This window comes from Idiotropiscis lumnitzeri, chromosome 14, assembly GCF_059441095.1.
Source record: "Idiotropiscis lumnitzeri isolate Australia: NSW breed Sydney's pygmy pipehorse chromosome 14, RoL_Ilum_1.0, whole genome shotgun sequence".
Lineage (NCBI taxonomy): Eukaryota > Metazoa > Chordata > Actinopteri > Syngnathiformes > Syngnathidae > Idiotropiscis > Idiotropiscis lumnitzeri.
Window position 1 is genome coordinate 17,084,377 of NC_142404.1, and position 21,315 is coordinate 17,105,691.

The 21,315-nt window shown below is 40.4% G+C and overlaps 2 protein-coding genes across 2 annotated transcripts; one reads left to right on the forward strand and one right to left on the reverse strand.

Annotated features, from left to right (window-relative positions):
- Positions 1-3,710: 3,710 nt before the first annotated feature.
- dlx1a (distal-less homeobox 1a) lies at positions 3,711-7,798 on the forward strand. The gene is made up of 4 exons (XM_088315759.1): positions 3,711-4,013; positions 4,919-5,499; positions 5,640-5,839; positions 6,608-7,798. Exons 2-4 carry the CDS (start codon positions 5,190-5,192, stop codon positions 6,863-6,865), a joined length of 768 nt encoding a protein of 255 aa, XP_088171885.1. The 5' UTR covers positions 3,711-4,013; positions 4,919-5,189; the 3' UTR covers positions 6,866-7,798.
- Positions 7,799-11,811: 4,013 nt separating this feature from the next.
- dlx2a (distal-less homeobox 2a) lies at positions 11,812-14,450 on the reverse strand. Its single transcript, XM_088315098.1, has 3 exons — positions 14,016-14,450; positions 13,098-13,282; positions 11,812-13,007 (listed from the first exon to the last, which is right to left on the reverse strand). Exons 1-3 carry the CDS (start codon positions 14,338-14,340, stop codon positions 12,639-12,641), a joined length of 879 nt encoding a protein of 292 aa, XP_088171224.1. The 5' UTR covers positions 14,341-14,450; the 3' UTR covers positions 11,812-12,638.
- Between the last annotated feature and the right edge of the window lie 6,865 nt (positions 14,451-21,315).

Consider the following 21,315-nt stretch of genomic DNA (forward strand, 5'->3'; position numbering starts at 1 on the left):
TCCCATTGAACCGTTTTTTTTTTTTTATCCATTCACGAGCTATTTGTTTGTGTCTGTGAGCTTCTGAGGGTGCATTTAACTGCCCCATACCTATTTATAGGCCCTCACTTTCTTGCAGTCATCTTTTTCTTTTTTTTTTCTTCTTCTTCTTCTTTTCTGTTGTGACCATTTCAACCGATTACACATTGTCTGAGTAATTTCCCTTTCAGCATCTGTTTTTTTACCTTTCACATAAAGAAGTGAATGGAGGGAAAATTATCACAATTACTCATATAATTGAGCCGCCTTTGTAGCAAGTGCAGCTTCGGCCGTCCCCCCCCCCCTTTTTTTTTTTCCATCAGCCAAAATGGTTTCATTATATGGGTTTTTCATATTCCCTGACACAGGGCTCCGCTGAGGGTCTGGCGCGTGGATGAGATGCAGAATGAACAGAGCGCATCATTAAGGTCACAGTATGAATAATTATAGCGGCTATGGAAAGAGCGTGGACGGCCTCTTTTCTCCCCGCCGCCTTGCCCGAGTACAAATGCAACATCGGTGCCTTTTAGTCACAAAGAACTTTGTTTCAAATGGAGCTTCCACCTTCTACTTATACAAAGACGAGAGGGGGAGAGCAAGACTTGTATCAACATGACAATTTTCCGTCATTAGGCCTAATGACAGGCACAGACTGTGGGGATCAAGGGGAGCAGCCAAAGGAGAGGCGCATTCAGGTGTTGGCTGAGTGCTGACCTCCTTCCTGTCTTTGTTGGAGACTTAACTCGGAACAAAAACTAAAAAGGGGACTTGCAGACGAAAGGCGCTGCGGTGGCAGCTGAATGTCAAGCAGGCCGGCCCTCCACGGACAAATGGCTTAATTGGCAAATTTGCATGTCGTTTCATTTGCCGGGCAGCTAATTCAATAAGAGCAAACGTGTAAAGATTTTTTTTTTTTTTTTGGCATTACATCCCAACCGATGTCAAAAAATGTCCACTGGTCAGCTTGTTAACGTGTTCTACGGAGAGCACGAGCTTCCCTCAGCCGCTCGCTCGCTTGAGGTGTCTTGTTTCATTTTACAGTTAAGTTGAATTAAGTCAAAAGCTATATTTTTCAAACTCCCCCCCCCCCCTCCCCCAAACTTCCCTGGGGTAATTGGTCATTTTGCTGCCCATTTTAGGCGGCTGGGATGCTGGCTGCCTTGTGGCCTGACCCCTGCTGCTGCTGTAATGGGGGACAGCATTTCTCCTCCGTTCGCTGGAGGCCTTTGCACATTCTGACCTGCAGCCTGTGAGCGGACTTGCTTTGAATAGGAACTGGCAAAAGATGCAATATGGAGTTTATAAGGTTTTTTTTTTAAGCGTAAAACACCTTCACTAGTAAGATGAGGAACTCCAGGTTGACATAAACATTCATTCCGCTTTTTTTTTTGTTTTTTTTGGTCTGTGATGGGTAATATAACGCCGTGTTGCAATGGCTCATAAAACGCTATCAGGTAATTTGAATCTAATGGACTGGAGCTTTCTGTGATCTCCTGAGTCATTCATTTTTTTTTATCTGTTTCAGGTGGAAACTAATGTCAGAACGTTATGAAATATCTCAATCGTACAATCTCAAAGAGGAGACCTTCGCTTTGTTAAAAAGATTATTTTCTTTTAAGATGAAAAGTCAAAATTCAACCTTAAATGCTGATTTGTCGCACTTCCATGTAACTTAACTTCCAGTAATAAAAACTGACAGTTTTCTCCTCTTTTTACACCGAGTAGAAATAAGGCAATTAAATTAACTTCCCAAGAAAATGTTTTCTCTCTTGACAAGGAAAATAATCTACCATGCCCTCCATGTGAGTTTTATTTGGTACTCATAGCAATCATTAAGCAATCCGGTTGCTCATTTTATTTTATTTAATTTTTTTGTGTCCGATGTAGGCACAAAAGCAAATCAATTTCACATTTTGCCGCCACATTGAACACGAAAATAGACACTGAATCCAGTTAATTGTGTTGCATCTACTTTGGCTCACTGGCGCCTGAAATTACAGGATGTGGAGCAAAGAGACTAGAATAACAATAAGCAAAAAAAATAAATAAATAAAATGCTATTCCATTTGTTTAACCCACTTGGGAGAATTGAAATAAAGGCACGGCCATCGTGCCGATTGATCATGAAAAATGTGCTTAAATCCAAATAATGCCATTCGGTTCAATTAGAAAATAACCAGTGGATGAATAAATGAGCCTGTTTGAATGAGGGAAGGCAAACGTTGCAGTAATTAATCACAGAGCTGGCAGGGAGCTGCGTGGCCTTTTCGACACTGTGGTCAGAATGCTATTTAGCGGCTGCTCAAATGTGGCTTTGGTGTGAAGGTGGTTAAGGGCAAAAGGGGGGAGGGAGGGGGGTGGGCTCCATCCGTGCATTCAAATGAAGTCTGTGACATTTTGGCCCCTTAGACAGCCACCACTCCCCCTCCTCGCTCTCTCTTTCTCTTTCTCTCTTTCCAGCACCACCTCTCTTGCCTCTCCCCACAGGTGAAGAGCGGCAGGTGTTAAAACCCCCTCAGCCACCGAGCTACTTCATTCCTAATATATCCTGCCCCGATCCACATTATTTTTTTTAATCACATGAGTGATGGTCAGTTGGAGGCCCGCGAGAGACCGCAAGGAGGCCTTGCACATCAAACTATACCTTGATGAGTGCTGAACAATTTAGCAAATTCAAATTGATATGGCAATGTAGTAGGCTGCATTTTTTTTTCAATTGGATTGGCAACAAATAAAACTGTGTGAATATTTTATTAGATATATCCGGTTTTAGACAGCAAAAAAAAAATATACATGCTTGATTCATTTCTGATGTCCGCACTCCGGCTGCCAAATTTGGATATAAAATAGAGAATTCCAAAATTTCTCATTCCTATTACTCAACACGGTCAAATGTGGAGCGCTCGCTGAAGTCGAAAGAGTCTGCATTAAAGCTCTTTGTCATGCTGGATTGTCTCGACTCTTTTTTTATTGTTGTTGATCACTAAAAAAAAAACTTGCATGCTGGATATTCTAAAAAACTGCCACTGAATCGTCAGAGTACGAATAGTGCTAATTTGTAACTAAAAATGTTTGTCACATTCCAAACATTAGCAGAAGAACACAGTGCGGTACTGTTGGATCATTTGTTGTAGCCATGTAATATTTCTCATATAATTAATTAAATGAATAAATAAATAAATGTGAATTATAGACAAGATATTTTTGCTGCGCGAATTACATCGCCCACTATTGGCCTGGAATGCAAATTTCACGCTTTTCAGTCTTTACATGTAATTTTTTTTCGGGCAGTTTTTAGAGGTTGAAAATCCCTCTGAATACTAAAAAAAATCTGTCTAGTGGGGGAAAAAAATCTTCATGATAACATGAGTGTCACGACTTTATTATTTCAAAATTTCCGCGCACTGTTGTGCGTGCGGCTCCAGTTTGTAGATACTGTAATCGTGGGAAAATATAATGACAGTTATCAGTCGCACCCACCAAGTGCCCATAAAAATCTGTCCTCTGTTCTGGAAGATGATAATTATCGGTTGTACTGTCATTATCATTGTTGATAGAGCAAGTCTTGAAGCATTTTCCCCCCTAAAGAAATAATCCCAGAGAAATCACTTCAAATTGGCCTATTTTAGGGAGAGGGGGTGGGCAACCAGAGGACCAGTTTTGGTTATATTTGAGAGAATCTTCAAGTTCAGGCAGCACACTGGCATCTGTGCACATCAGGCTCGCACTCGCCTTTGCAACTTGCCGGTGCTTTATTTGAATGCAATTATGTAATTGGGCTGCTAATGACAGCGAGGGAATTTAACTGGCTTTGATGAGTTATTCAGGTGGAGATGGAGGCAGCGGGCTGCCGGTGCATCAGCTCCGTGCAGCCTGCGCGACAAACCCGGAATGAAGAGCTCATCGCGGATACTTTTTTTTCTTCTTCTTCTTAGCATGCAAACAAACTCAGACTACATGTGCGGCTTCATCTCCAGCTTCTTCTGAGCTCCTCGGTAAGTTTTTGCTTTATATGAATATAGCCTCTGTGTGTTTTTTTTATTCATTTATTTATTTTATTTGTTTCATTTTATATTTTAGCCAGTCGTCAATTTAATTAAATCGGATGTTCAGGGATAATTGCTCATGTTGTGGAAGGGTGGCCGTAACCCCTCCCCCACCAAAAATTGCAGACGATAGAAAAAGAAGCGTTTAAATATGGTACAGGTTTAACATACAAATGCATGTCAGGTTGTTGTATATACATTAAAAATAAATAATGACAAACGTGTATCATCATATAAATGCGTTAATCTACTAAATTCCGACTGTTTCTCTTGTGCAAGTGTAAGCCAGACCCCGTGCCAGCGCATGTGCTAAATGCACGACTAATTACCGGCCTACTTATGAAAATTGAACTCTGTGTTATGCAAATATGGCACATTGGAAGCTTTAATTACAATGACATTCATAAAAGCGGTCAGCAGCTTTTAACAAGCTCGGACGTTGTTTATTTTGTTCTCTTTACTTTCACCGTTCCTGCTGTCACAATACCCGACAACTAATATGATTCGTACTTTTTTTTTAAACGTATATAATAAAATCACATCACCTCTTCCTATGATATTAATATTGTGAAATCCTTTGACAACATTAATATATTTTAACAAGGCAGAAATTTGTCAAATTATATTATTTTTTTATTGTCGTTTTCGTTGAACCTCACGATGAGAATGTGTTTTTAATCGTAATATCAGGTTATAATTACGAAGTGGGTTGAGCTTTAATAATACGTCATCAAATGATCTGCTTTAAATCAAATTTGCACACAAATAACAATAATTCTAATGTGAAAGTGTTAATTGTGCTGATGGGGATGGTTTGAAGCCCTGAGTTGATGTGCTTCGTCTTCCTCGCTCAGGTTGCTCGGAGGCAGCCGAGCCAATGGGCTCGCCTCTCGGAGCCGTTGGACCAATCAGCGGCCGCCTCGGATGAATATTCATAAGTGCCAGATTCAAACCTTTGGGGGAGTTTATCTCAATCCGCAGCATCATACCTGGGACTTTTCACGGGGACAAACTGCATTTTCTTATGAATGGAAGTAGAAAAAAGCGGTTCGACTTAAATTGGGAGCCCTCCCGGTCTGGACTCAAACAACAAAACCAGGAGGAGGACGGGAGCCGCCGGAAGAGATGACAATGACAGCGATCCCAGAAAGTCTTAACACTCCCGCCTCAGGAAAAAGCATTTTCATGGAGTTCGGGCCCGCCAGTCAACAAATGTCTCCGTCCTCCATGTCCCACGGACACTACCCCGTGCACTGTTTACATTCCGCGGGCCACGGAGAGCACGACAGCTACAGCCCAGCCCCGAACTTCCCCCGAACCCTTGCCTACCCTTACATCAACTCTGTGGGAAGCCACTCGAACAGCCCGTACCTCAGCTCGGTCCAAACGTACCAGAACAGCTCGGCCCTGCCTCAGACTCGGTTAGAAGACGCAGGTAAGCGCGTAGGAAAGAAAACTCGCTCGGGTCGTATATCGCGTTACACAGTAACCCATGTTTGCAATTATTGCTAATTATAGTCCGGTTTCAACCATCCACGTGCATTCATTATTATTATTATTATTATTTTATTTCAGCACCAGAAACGGCTAAGAACGCGGTGGTGGAGGGAGGAGAGGTGCGCTTTAACGGCAAAGGGAAAAAGATCCGCAAACCCAGGACCATCTACTCCAGTTTACAACTTCAAGCGCTCAACAGGAGATTCCAGCAAACGCAATATTTGGCCTTACCCGAAAGAGCCGAGCTCGCAGCGTCTCTGGGGCTCACCCAGACACAGGCAGGTTCACTCAGTTTTTTTATTATTATTATTATTATTTGTATTTTGTGATATTCCACAGCGTTTAACTTGATTATATTGTTTTCTCCTCGTTTTGACATACTTCTCAGTTTTCACACATTTCACCCCCCCAAAAAAATTCCTTATTCATTCACAATGATTCATTCAACATTACTAGAGTCACATTGCTCATTCTGATCACCCTGGGATGATATTCAACATTGCCACAATTCCCAAATATTCACCGACATATTGCACATTTTCACAAGTATAATTAATTTAATGTTATTTTTGCACATTTTTCACGAACAAAAATTGCATTTTCACCCAAATCTCCACATATTATTCCATCACTTTTAATATCATTGCATATTTTTCACCAAAATTGCCACTGCATTCCATATAATTCCAAGTTGTTGTAGATTATTCAATTTCCTTTAATATCATTCATCATTCCACGTGATTCCATATTTTTTCATCCCGCTCCAGCGCTTCACGTACCATTTCTCCCGAAATGGTAATTGTCATTTAACTTTTTTTTTTTTTTAAACCCTCCATTTTATATATTTTTTTAATAACAATTTTGTCATTAAAAAAAATATATTATTCTAAACTCATTTGTTCTAATTTCCCATCTCACTGTTGTGTGTGTGTGTGTGTGTGTGTGCGTGTGTATGTGCGTGTGTTTGTGTGACGTTCTACGCGGGTAAAAGTGTCAACACGCCCATTTTCTCACGCCGCTCTTATCTTTTCGGTAACCTTGCGCAGGTGAAGATTTGGTTCCAAAATAAGAGATCCAAGTTCAAGAAACTGATGAAGCAAGGCGGTGGCACGATTGACACTAACGCGTTGGCCACCGGCCGCGGACACTCCAGCGGTTCTCCCACGGTGGCGCCCGCCTGGAACACGCCGACCGCTGGGAAGACATCAGTGGGTGTCGCCACGGGGTCTTACATCCCGGCCTACACGTCGTGGTACGCCGGCACACACCAGGAGTCTATGCAACAGTCCTCTCAGCTCATGTAAACTCACTTCGGCCACCTACCGCTCGCCACGGCGCGAGGATCCGACGAGCTGGACCGTGGAGCGTGGGCGTTTGCTCCCCCCCCCCCCCAACTCCCCACGAGTGGGCGCCTCAATCCGGAACCAGATGAAGGAGATGATGGAGATGCATCTGAGAAACTTGAAAGAGGAGATGACCTCCATGTATGAGCTGAAATCTTTCACTAAGCGTTTTTTTTCTCTTCATTTTCTGGCTGCTCTTTGTTATTTAAAAAAAATCATATTTGACAGATGTTGTCATTGTTTACCTTTAAGTGCTGACGATTACACTTTTCATCCATAAAAGGCCAATCATGAGTATTTCGTGAACCAATCGTGATAAAATTGATCCAACCTGTTATCATTCAAAGCATATTGTACAAACTCAAATTGTTGCTTATGTGTTTATTATTTAAGTTAAATTATTGAGATTTTTTTTTTACTTCTATTGAGGCCAGTCTTGTGTTTCACATTTGCGTGTTTAAATTTGAGACGACAACAATTTGTTGTCAATGCTGCACTATCGCGAGCAAAAGCTTTTCTACGCCAATTAATGATGTGACGAGCGGAGAAAAAAAAAGAAATTTTCACACGACAAGCAGCTCAATTGTCACTGTATTTTGTAGATACGTTTAAAAAAAACACTTGTTTTGTGCTCTACTGGCTGTGAAAGGTTTTAGGCTTGTTGTATTCGTCCACATGTGTTTTAGTCCCCATAGAAAAAGATCTAGTTTTGTATCGATCTCTTTAATTTATTGCCTATATGTACATACTGTGCACATTTTCACAAAGCAGTAAAAGGATTTAACTTATGTGAATAACCTCGTGTGCGTGTGTGTGTGCGCGCGCGTTGCACTGATTAATAAGAGGCGACACAAAGCGTCGTGCACACGATGACAACACTTTGCTGCACAAAAAAAATGTCTGAAAAGATGATTTATGATGATGCTTGGCTCGCAGCCTATTTTGCGTCTCTGCTGTTGCTGCTGCAGATGTTGCAAACCTCTGCAAACTGGCAGAAAATACGACGAGGGGATTGTCATTGCGATTTGCCACGAGAGATCTAGAATAATTCAACAACCTTTCTTTTCAGCTTTTCTTAAAGTAAATCTGGCAAAAAAATAATTAATGGCCATTTTTTCGGTCTTTATTGAATAATAATTCCTGCATGGAAAAGACGAGGACACGCTAAGGCCAAATTTTTTTTAACAAACGAAATAGATTTATTATAAAAATAAAATTAATGAGATGACATTACTTAGATGGCAATTGAAATTAATTAAATATAATAATAATATATGCATATATATATATATATATATATATATATATATATATATAATATATATATATATATATATATATATATATATATCTTTACAATTGCAATCAATTAGAAATCTAATCACTTTAACACTACTTTAATTACATGATGTGATAATTATGCATTATTATAGTATATTTTCATGAAATGATAATTATGCATTACTATTTGATCTTTTTTTATTTTTACAACACACTAATGTCCTACAGTGGAATTTAGGATCTTTGTTAAATCGACCAAAAATGTATTCTACATTATCAACACCCTAAATGTGGGTACGCATAGCCTACTGCACATAAAATAAATTATAAATATAAAAACGAGACGTCTACAATAAATGAAACACAATCAAATAAAAAGCAAAGCACTCGAGTGTATTAAAATAAAACCGTATCCTGTTCCTCCTCCTTTGTTTCTTTTATTATTATTTTTTACCAAACTTGCGTGTCCAACCACCGTGCCCACGCCCACACCACGGCAATGTCCGCGTGTTTCTCTATCCACGAAGAGAGTCTATGTATTGTTGTGCTGTGCGAAACGTCAATTTGGTTGTACTTCTGCACCGAGAAAGGCGCAGCTGCTCATCCAAGAGGGTCAACGTTATTTCGCTGCATTCTCTCCTTGATTACACCAGCCGAACCCATCAAACCCGACATAATTACAGTCATTTCGCCCTTATTTATTCTAATGCAGTTTCCCATCTCTGTGGTAATTATGAGCAATTTTTGTTGCTCTCTCTCTCTTTCTCTCTCTCTCTCTCTCCCTCTCTCTCTCCATTCTGTTTCTCGGAGGATCTCTTTGGTGCCGACAAAGGAGACAGAGCTGTGAAAGAAACGTGCTGGTGCAAAATAGAGGAGGGGTAAAATGGCGAAATAGGTGAGCTGCTATATATGCAGGGTCTTGGCTTGGCTGCCTTGGCCGTGCAGTGTGTGAGCTTGCGCAAATTGCTTGCAGGTGGACGCTGCATCAAGTTGTCAATGCAAGGAGAAGCTTCAAAATGGCACAGAATAGACATGCAAACTGGTTGGAAAATGCAGCAAAATCTCCAAAAGCATGACATGAAATTATATTAAATCACCCACCTTTCAGCGTTGAGACATAGAAGCATCCAACAGTACAAAAAAAGCCCTTAAATTCGAACACCACCTCCCCCCCAAAAAATAATTTGGGGTGAAAATCCGTCCCCGGTGCATGTTATGTTCCAGAGATCCGAATAGAACTGGGAAATCCTTTGCTTTATTCCCCCTCTTTATAGCAGATGGGGAGAAAATGCAGATTATTAGCATAAATGTTTACTCCTCATTACGCTGATGACATTGTGCACTCGAGGTCTTGGTAATCTTTGGGGGGGAAATTATGAGTAATTTTTCCCCTGCAAATTTAAAGCCGCAGTTATCACGCAATTCAGGCTAATTCGGGTGTAATTATGCTTGAGTCAAGTTACTCGTTGGGCTGAAAACTGTATGCATTGATATTGCCATTTATTGTATTCATGCAAGTCGGACAATGTTGATGCTCGAGACTGTCTTGGGTAAAAATGACACCCCGTATTAGGAGGGCTGAAATTGTGCCGAATTATGTGAGTAATTGCAGGTTTTCACAGTAGGTGGAATTACTGTACAGTGCGAGGACAAATGAGGAAAAGGGAGTGTGGCATTTACAAGTTGCACACTTAAAAAGAGATGACACATTCGCTGCATGGCCTCAAAATTCGGTATGAGATGATACATGAAAAGTAATGATGCTCTTTTTCTGGGGGGGGTGGGGGTAGTGTTCGATTGGGATTACTTTAACATGTCCATTATTAGGTCAATATCAGTATAAAGTGCACACAGTGTAATAAATGTTAAATGATACAATCTGATATTTTAACACACATTTATTGGCCACAATTTGTTTGACACAAGTCATTCGGATCATTTTCTTTTTTTTATAATCATATTGACTGAAATTGCTGTCCACCCTGTCATTATGGGGTAACTGCCCCTTTAAGAAAACATCGAACATTTTCAGTGACGTCACTATCAGCGTTTGTCTTTTTTTCGAAGGAGGCTGAAACTTAGTTGCAAAGTAAATATTTAATCTTATGTTTCATATTTTCATCATGTGTGCAGTAAGATACTGTAAATATTACCATTACCACGCTGTCAATATGAAATAGCAATCTTTCTATCTATTGAATCTAGCTAGCTAGCTCGTTAGTTGAAGCTATAGCTAGCTATAGCTAACGATCGATCGATAGATATCTACTTACTTACCTAAACTGCAAGTGTAGGACATGTGCTCATTAATTGCTAACGTCAGCTCAAAAATGTGAACCCTCTCGGCAACCTCACCTATGTATATTGCTGTTTGGATTTACATGATCTCCTTGCAGTTAATTTAGATTTTTTTAAATGGGGGCGCTTGACCAATATGTATACTTTCAAAATTTTGATTTTTTTTCTTTCGTTTGTTTTTCTTTGAATTTTGGAGATGTCTTGGTTATCTTGACTAACATATTTTTAAATACCTCCCTTACTGAGAATAAGCAGCATCAGCTGTTTCTCATATTTTGACCTGATGTGTAGCCTGAGGAGATATCCATGTGTTGCGTATGGAGCATAAAAGTATTCAACAAAGTAATCCAATTGTATTGCAGTTCTACACCCTGTCAACAGCAAAGAGACATATTACATAACTAGAAATGGATGTAAATGACTGCAGTACATCCCACAGGGCAGCCTACTACAAACAGTTTATCATAGCTTTCCCATGAAGTGACGTGTATCCAAATATTAATCCCAAAAAAGTGATTTTGTTTTGAGGGGGGAAAACACAATTTGGAGATAAGTGTTCAAACTTATACAGGGTTTAATGCTGCTTTAAACCATTACGAATTACAAGCAGAACAGTAAACATAGTGTTTCTTTCTCCTTTTTTATTTGTATTTTTATTTTATTTTTTTATATATGTCATTAAAAGACTCAGTCAAAACGAAGCATGGTAATTGAATTAGTGTGGATGATATATTTGGGGGCGAAAATGAGGCCTTCAAATGCAGTTACATCTGCCTGATATAAAAACTCCAAATAACAGTTTTCCTGTGGTGTAAAATTGAGAAGCCCATTTGCATATAATACCATTCATCATATTAAATGCTAACTCAAATATAACCGATGTATTAAAAATGTAGGTCAACCTGCCTATCTCTTCAGGTGAAATATTTCACATTTATATCATACAATGTCCACAAAGATGTTCTTGTAAAAAAAAGAAAAAAAAAAATTTTCTCTGTGTCAATTCTTAAGATCATAACAATTCACGAAAGTTACATTTAGGGAACTGGACTCTTTTTACTTGGTCATTTTTTTTGTTGTTTAAAAAAAACATTCAAATATGACTTTACGGCATCTATTTGGATAGTGATTTATTATTTTATGTTATTTTTCTTAATAAGATTCTGCCAGACTTTCTATCCAGCACCAATCAATTTTGGACAAAACTTGTAACCATTACTTCTCTTATACAGCTGCATGTGAGTGTGTGTTCAAAAGTTAATATTACACTGAGTATGTGATTTATTAAATTGATTATATCATCGTGTGGGAAAAAGAGGATGTAAGCCTTCACAGGAAACGTTTATTTAAATAACCATATATGGAACACTGTAAAAAAACTAAAATAAATAACACAAAACACAATTAAGTGTGGTACAAGTAATCAGATGTAAGACAATCAGTAGCTTGTGGTGGTAAATTTTTGCACCAATCGCCTTTAAAAATAAGTCAGGAGCTATGCAAAAAAAAAAAAAAATTTACACACATGGAGACACTTGCACCATTATAAGTAATTTTAATATACAGCTGTGGAGGGAGAATGAAATAAGTGATCAATGCAAGAGTTTCAGTTTTTGAGACTTTTCTGCATGTTTGAGTAAATTAAGCATGATGGTTTTATTTCGTACACTAAAACTTCCAATTCCCAATATTATCATTCGGAGCCTTTATTTGCTGAAAATTAGAACTGGTCCGAAAAATAAGGTTTCCTTTTTTTGTCTCTTATTTCCCCCCCAAGAGCTGTATATCACACAAGATAATCATGAGGTCAAGTAGAAAAAGGCACGATACAGTTGACCTGTGCTACATCACTGACGGGAAAAGTTTGAATTTGGTCAAATGAAAAACAAATTGTGGGCAAAAAAAAGTCCAGCACAATAGTGGTTCATTCATTCATTCTTGGACATAAACAGAATAAATAAATAGAAAAATAACTGTCAAATCATGGGCCTGTGTGACTGCGTGTGCTAAAAGCTGGCAAACGTCCACAGTTTTGCGATGCTTCCGCGCGAAAAAATAGGACCGACTTCAAAAATTAATGTAGCCTACGCGTATATTTTTCACCAACACAGTCCCTTTCCCCCCTAAACTATTATCTTTTTTTTTTCATTATTGTTCAGAATATCGCCGCAGTGATGGCCGGGTTATGGTGGAGCAAAGGGGGCTGCAAGTGGCTCATCGAGTTCGTGTTGGAGTACCACGAGTAGTTGGCCAAAAAAGAAGTGGACGACGAAGAGGAGGAGGAGGAGGAAGAAGAAGAGGAGGGCGCGCTACTGCCGCTGCTGCTGCTGCTGTTGGGCGGACTGCTGCAATTCAGAGGTAACGTGGAGCTACTCATGCCTTGAGTCTGTGGAAAATCCCACGCACTCGGCGGGGACGTGCAAGGAGGCGACTCGCTGGTGGGGACGTGCTGCTCGGGTGCGATTTCGCCATTTTTCCACAGCTTCTTGAACTTGGAGCGCCGGTTCTGGAACCAGATTTTTACCTATGGAGCACATGACACGTTATTGCCGCGCCGATTCCACTCCCCGTGAGGATGTGGTGTGTGTGTTTTTATTTTTGAGCAGTCACCCACCTGTGTCTGCGTGAGGCCCAGGGAGGCAGCCAGTTCGGCTCGCTCGGGCAGCGCCAAGTACTGCGTTTTTTGGAAGCGCCTCTGGAGCGCGGCCAGTTGGAAGCTGGAATAAATGGTTCGAGGTTTCCTGACCTTCTTTGGTTTTCCATTCACCATCCTGATTTCTGGCTCGCTCTCTTCCTTTTCTGTGGGAGGACATTGGAATGTAGTTTGAGGACGGTTCTGGCACTGGGTGCGTAATTTGGATTTGTGACGGGGGAAATGGATCCCTTTTTTTCCTTCTATATGGGCGTGTGCGCGCAAGTTATAATTTGACATTGGACATTGATGCGTTTAGATTGCGAATTAGAATTTATTTTAACGTGGATATTTCGCCTGTTCTTTCTATTTTCATGGGCATGCGTGTAATGTAAAATAAAATGTATGAGTCCCAGAAACGTGAAATTTGCATCGTTTCTTGTGGATACAATAAATTAAAAATAGCGTGCAAGGAGGACAGAAAAATTCCATAATTAAATGTGTGCAAGTTAGACTTTGGAAAAAATGATTTATATCACCTTTTTAAAACTTCCTATATTTCTATAACATTTACTATGGATGTGTTTAAATTCAAACAAACGTGGACTGCGTCACACATTTATTCTTATACATGCAATTTCTAATTGTAGTTATACTGAACATTAATGTGTTCATATTTTTAATTATTTCTATAGGCGCGTACACGTTTTAATTCCATACTGAACATTGATAAAGTAACGTTTAAAGGGATAAATAACACATTAGTGCATGCAAGTTTTAATATATCGGAAGATAACAATCATAACCGCGGACTGTATCACATAACCATGTTATAAATTCCCTACTGAACATGGATGTGTTTATATTCAAACTAATGAGCACAAAATGTTCATTCCATACCGCTCTCTGCGGGAGTGGGTGAGGAGTTGGGTCCAAAATTGCCATAAGCGCCGTAAGACGAGTTGAAGGCCGCCATATCGTAAGACTTGGGATTGTACGGTACCGCGCCGGGACCGCTGCCGTGATACTGAAAGGAACCGAGCGGTCCAAAGGGCGATCCGCCGCACGAGTGTCCGTGCTGCGGGCTGTTGTAATAGCTGCTGTCCGTGGCCGTGGACACCGGCAAGGTGGGCGACTCCTGCGACTTGTGCAAGCTGTGGAAGTTAGTGGAGGTCATCTGGTTGGAGTGCATATCAGTGCTGAGGTTCTCAAAAACACCGGTCATCTCGAAATGTGCGCCAAGCTAAAAACGGGTCCGGAATCTGGTTGAGCTCTTTGTCGAAAGGGGGAAAAAGCATCCCAGTGTGGGAAAGTGAGTCTCCCTCCCACGGTGGCCTGTGATTATCTGCCACGGTCGGTGGCGGGAGCGCGCTTATGAGAAGGAGGGTGCGCGTCGGGCCAACCAATGACGGAAGAGAAACATCACTGACTGCTTCACGATGTTTCCTCCCTCCTTTTTTTCTCAACAGTAAGAGGGAGAGAATTATGTCTAAAATGCAGGCCCGCTCTGCTTCTATTCCAATGGTTCGCACATTTTTTAGACCAAAGGACTGGACGATCTTGGAAAATAATTTAATTGCATTTTCCCCACTTAATATTGCGATTGTTATTCAATATGCAATCTTTTTTTTCTATGGTCCTCTTCTCATGTGTTATTTAAGCAAATAATGCATTTATATCGCAATAAATAATGTCAGATTTATGATGAAGCACTAGTTTTAATCCTAAAAGTATTTTATAAGTCATTGTTACATTATGTGCTGCTTCAACATAAATAAAACTACTTGCATCATCTGAGCTGGAACCGATCCCAAATGATTCAAGGCGACACCTTGGCCTAGTCGCCAGCCAAACGCAATAAAACTGTACTTGGCTAACTCAATAAAATGGCATTATGATTAATATTGAGTTAATTACTATATTATGGCTAGAAACTGGGGGATTTTGCTGCTTAACTCATATTCCACAAACACAATATTAATCAGAATGCCATGTTTCAACTAGTGGGGCTGCATAGAACATTTAGCAAATACCGCAAATTCTATTCACTGGGGCTCTGTTTCGTAGAAGTAAACACAGTAGTACCAATGCAGGGGTTGTGGTGCCCTCATGTGGTAGAAAACAGAACTACAAGTATTTGTCGTCTTATTTTTTTTTTTACAAGTTGGGACATAAAAACGTATGAGCTACTATTCTGCAAAATGAATCACACATGAACAATCAGATAAATATATAATTTATTATCGTTTTGCCACAGGAATTCACACTTTAAATTAGCTTTTTAATTATAATTTAAATAAGAATTATTATTACTATTATTATTATTATTATCATTATTATTATTATTACTATTATTATTCCCTCAAAATATACCTCGGCAATCTCGCGTTGTTTAGGTAGACCTCCAATTTATAATCTTTATTGTTCAGAACAAACCACTGACTAGTTTTACCACAAGATGGCGGTAAAGATCTTTAGGAATACAAATGTTGGCTATCCGAACCTTGGCCAAGACAGGGAAAAAAAATGTCATCTCACAGAACACCACCACCAAACAAAAATGCATTATGTCTTACTCACAGCTGAGTTGAACGCACTTGCAGATGTTTTTCCTCATTTTAGTGGCTAATCATGTAGTTGTGTGGCTATTGAAATGTTGTAATAGTTCTAGTCCGGGGGTAGCTCTGCATGTGTCTGGCGCATTGTGTCCTTGAAAAACTCCAGCCCATTTGGACTGCATGTCACTGCTCATTAGTGGAGCATGTCTCCTCATTCATGCCTTCATTCATTCAGTGGGGCTGGAATGAGCAGGAATTACCCAGTTCTGCATTTGACATTGCATGATATGTTTCAAATGCTGCTTTTTGAGCTAGCGTGGTTAAGTTAAAAAAAAAAAAAGATGCAGCTTGTCGTTGAAAGAATCTCAAGCATGCAAATATTTCCGAAAAGACAACAAAGTAAGGAGATGAAAATTCTGCTTCATAAGGTACACCTGCGCAATGTAATGGAATCCAGAACAAAAGCCTCAATAGTGCTTTATTTGTTCTGCTTCATCCCAGACTGCATTGGATTCCACCTTAAAGCTCTTTTAGAATCGGTATTGAAGCCAAAGCGACGACAAGTCTTATTATGTTGTAACTGCAGCGGAAGAGTTCTTGCTCAGTAAAACTAGAGAAGTGATGGTGGCTCATCTTGTTGAGCTCCTGCTGTGAGAATTGAAGCATTCATCTCCATGGCAACACACCCTTTTGGACAAATCCTATTACCGCACCATTTCAGCTTAGTCACTTCAAATACTTTGATGATACAAGCCAAAGTTAGAACTCGTGACGATTCTTCCATTGTTCTTCACGAGACAGTCAGCAAAATTGCTACTGTGCATCCGTTTACTCGATGTGCTTCTGGTAAACATGGAAATGATCCGCCGAGTGTCTCTTGCCCTCTTTGTTTGAGAGGTTGCGTATGTTGTGCAGCGCTCCGGACACGGGTTTTTGTCACGGAGCGTCCACCAGGGTATTCACCGTTGAACATGTGTTTCCTAACAATCAGTCACGGTGCATTATGCACAGTGTATAAGTTATTTTAAGCAACAAAAGACTGCGAGACGACAACAATCGGAAGGAAGTCGAAGTTAGCTGTTGAAGTCGCAGATGCAAAGCAAAAGCTTGGAGACTTGAAGAGCTTCCACTCTTGTACTGAGTTGTTTTTCTAACCCACTCGAGTAGCTGTGGATTTTGAGTATACATTACTGTTACCTAAGGTTGGGTTAACTATTTTGACCCAGCAGATTGGGTTGTAGTTTACTGATAACCTGGCAACCAATTTCTTGGTCGCTTTAACACATCAGTATGGGTAGTTTTCTTCTTGACTCAACGCACTGGGTCAAATCCTCAACCCAATGTATTGGGTATGAATAACCCAACATTGGCTCAGTCCCTTTTGGACCCAGTGCTGGCTTAGTTATTTCACCCCGATTCATCAGTATGGGTGGTTTTAACCCGTGTCGGTTCAAAATCTTGATTCATCATGCTTGACTCAATCCTCAACCCAATGCATTGGGTATGAATAGCCCAACATTGACTCGGTCCCCTTTGTACTGAGTGCTGGGTTAGTTATTTCACCTCTGATTCATCTGTATGGGTAGTTTTAAAGCCCTTTTTTAATCAAATCGTTATTCAACGTGCTGGGTCAAATTCTCAACCCAATGTGCTGAGTAATAATAACCCAACATTGGCCTGGTTCCTTTAGTTGTTTTCGTACCCATGCTAGCTCAAAATCTTGACTCACCATGCTGCGTCGAATACACGGGTATAAATAACCCAGCATTAGCTTGGTCCCTTTTGGACCCAGCTCTGGGCTAGCTATTTCACCCCTCCTTAATCTTACCTTGAGATCATGTTCTGACAATCTACTTTCACCTCAACAAAGTGATGCTTGACAACAAAGGATTCCCCCAGAATTCCCTGTGTCATCTGCCCGGCTTGAGAAAGAATTTTGTGAGGTCTGCGAGGTCCCGTTCCCTCCATTGTTGTGCCGGTGGGATGGCACGACCCCCCTCCCCTCCATAAAATTTCAAGCAGGCCTTTGTGTAGGGGGAGTGGAACAGATTTAGTGCGGATGGTCTCCCGACAAAGGAGAACGGAGCTGTCACAACAGGAGCAGGATCAGCTGCTAGCACGGCGTCATTTAACGCTTCACTTCACACGCTCGCTCCGAAACACACAGCCGACATCTCGGCATGATGATGAGCCCAACAATCACATGCTGGGATGGGACTATTTGCTGGATCGAGCAAGCTGTGCCCAGTTCAGCTTCACTTTAGTGAATCTAAAACTCACTCCCGGGTTTGAAATTGTCTCCCCACATTAGTGTGTCCAGCTATCCAAATGGACGTCTCACATTCTCTTTCTCTCTCTATCATCCCTTTATCCACTTCCCACTCTCTCTTTATCTAAGTTTCTCTCTCATTTATCCGCCTAGCCATCCATTCATCAATTTTTATATATGTCTTTTCCATCCCTTAGTCCAGGCGTGGGCAAACTACGGCCCGGGGGCCACATGCGGCCCGTTAAACGTTTTAATCCGGCCCGCTGAACTAGGAAAAAAATTAAATGAATAAACCTTGTTAATGTTTTATTTTCTAAATACTGTGGTTTTTCAAAGACATATATGTGGCCCGCCAATCGAAGTGTAACGTAACATTTGTATGTGCGTAAACCGTACTTGAAAACGTGTTTCACAGCCATAACGACCTCTTGACGGGTTGAGGCCACACAGAGACCCAAGAAGGGTTCACTTGACTTCAACAAACGAGCTGCTAATTTGAGAAGAAAGCTCTCACCACCTGCAGGCGGTCACCTGATCGACCATCGATCCCCGCGCACCCCCCTCCCACCCGACACAATAGAACGCTGCCGACCCAGCTCCTGTTACGTACAATGCCTTGGGACAGAATGCGCATGAAAGTGTTCTTTTGTGTACTGCCTTGAACTCAGGTGAAGGCACTTACACGCCTCTTTGGTCACAGACACACAAAGGCTTTGATAAAACATAAAATAAAAAAAAAAACAGCAACATGAAGTTCACCTCAACAATCTTAAAAAAAAACTCTCAGTGCAGTTCAACATCAATCCAAAGTACAAACACAAACTTGTTGACATTTTTCGTAATGTTGTGGCGGCGGAAGCAAAAATAAGCTTTTACGATGCTATACATTTAAAAAAAATTTGAGTCACCCCGATTCGATCTGTCTCAGGTAACTTCCTGTAAATGTTTGTACCGTCTGACATCCTTTTTCAGGAAGTGAAGAAACACCACATCATAGCAAAATATTTGACCTTTTTTTTTTTCAAAGCTGCCACTACTCAGATCAAAGGCTAAACAACACAACAGAATGCGCCTGTCAAAGCTTCGTAACTTTACATTTTTTTTTTTTTTAAAAGTCCATTTTCACCCAAGTCGCAACAAGTGTAGATGACGATGCTGATTAAGCCTATCACTTCCTCGAACATCTTGCTGTGGTTTATTTTTTTAGATTTTGTGTCGATGTGCAACATTGGCTCGCTTTCTCTGGCTTTCTTTTTGGGGCGTGGCTTAAATCGCAAGAGTCCTCCCTACCCCTTCTATATTAGAACTTCCGTGTCTCCATTCACATCAGTAGTTATCTTGCGTAATTGCAACATGCAGTTAGCTTGTTAGCTATGCCTCCACCTTGAAAATGCATCTTGGTTTCAGATAGTCTGCTGCTGTGGCCACTTTAGAGTGCCTCATTGTTGGCAGTGAGTGCATGGACATCATGCAGAGAAAGGCGAAATAGTCATTAAGGGAAAACTTGATATATTATTTTGAAGTCAGGAATGACAGCCAGCGTGTGGATCGTCGCCACGGGTTGGCGTGACTGCTTTAGAGTGCCTCGTTGTTGGCTGTGAGTGCATAGATGGAGAGAAGGAGCATTAAAAAAATCGGACAAGACAGCCAGCAAGTAAATAACGACTTTGCAGTGGCGCGGTCGCCTCGTGTCTTTGAAAATGATGAATTCTAAAAGGGATTTCTAATCACAAGTGAGTCACGAGCGCACAAAGTCGTCATCCAATCAGATCATGGCGTCGTTAAAGAGGCCTGTGATGTGTTTAAGTGTGACGCTTCGATGAGCAAACGCGCCACAACAAGAGATGCCATTCAAACGTTTCACAAGAGAGGCAGCCGAGTCATTTGCCGCAATTAGGGATGTGGTTAGGCTCCTACTGACACACACACACACACACACACATTCACATGCATGCTGACAATAGACGTTTTGTGAATATCATGGCATGGATCGCTTAAACTTCGTGTAGCCGTCAAATTTCGGCTGACAGACGAAGAAAAATTAGGACAATTATTGAAAGTTTGCTGCAGGGCACATGAGAGCTCAGATCAATGCTACGGAAGGATCTTTAAATAATGCCGGATCCTCCGCCCATCTTGTCGTTATCGCATAAGCCTCACCACAATTGCCGTCAAACATTTCAGGCACTGGAGTGTCAATTAATGACTTATTAATCAGCATGGCAGGTGCTCGCTATGAGCTTGCATGTTCATAATTTATGCATTTTCTCTCAGTCTGATGATCATTGCATCAATAATGCAACAGTTCAAATCCGTTCCACTAACCTGAGTTTACAGAACTTGACTTCAATCACAATTCGTTAAACCGTTCAGTTTGCTGAATGCAACTGCTTCCCTCCCGGTTTGGTGTCAAATGAAGACGTTTATTTATACAGCTGAGTTGACCCGACTGCATGTGCCTGTCTGTCAGTCTCCCCTTAAAAATTGAAATGATGTCTTTTCAGATTCTTTTGCATTTCGTACGGGGAAAAAAAGTTGGTTTTATGCAGTAGGCAAAACCCCGATATACAAGCCAACAGCTGAACAGAATAAATAAATGAATCCTCTCACCCTCCGTTTGGTGTCACACCTTCTGAATACCTCGTAAAAGTAACAGTGAAGCAAACAAAGCATACATAGTGTAAAAACAAAGAAAAAAGGAAATAAACAACATAAAATACCTCTAAAAGTGATCGTATTAAAAAAGATTATGTTAATTTATACAATCAGCAATGTAAATTTTCCCATTAATTAGAACAATAAATTGAAAATTGCATTCCTAATTGCCAACATATAGACAGCCTATTTTTTTTTTTAAATGCTTCAATTATTTTCAGTTTTAAGGGAATAACATGTAAGAAATACGTTTGGGTTAGCACATTTAAATTCTTTTTTAAAATTTTTTTTACCTTTGACAAACAGTAATACCGGTCAGCATGTTTACATAATTTTTAATTGAACCACAATTTTGAACATAAAACTATACATTTTCACACCCAGGAATTCAGTAGAATTCTGGAGAAAAAGCTCCTTTGCTTTCTCAGAAAAAAAAAGTTTTTCCTTTATCAAATGTAGGCTCTCCATTGGTAATTTACTTTATGTAACACAGTGTTGTAATAAGTACCAAAAGAACTGATTCGTAAGGTGTACCTGTGAACTGCTTGCGCAAACTAAAAAAGCTGTAAAAATAAAAGCTCTTTGAACTTCAGTTTGTGGAAAAAAAAAAGTATTTTCTCCGTGAGTGCGTATCGCACTCATTTGTTGTCGTACTACCGTTTGACCAAAGAGGGCGCTGTAGGTCATACCCCACTACCCTGAAGGCAATCAACCCGCG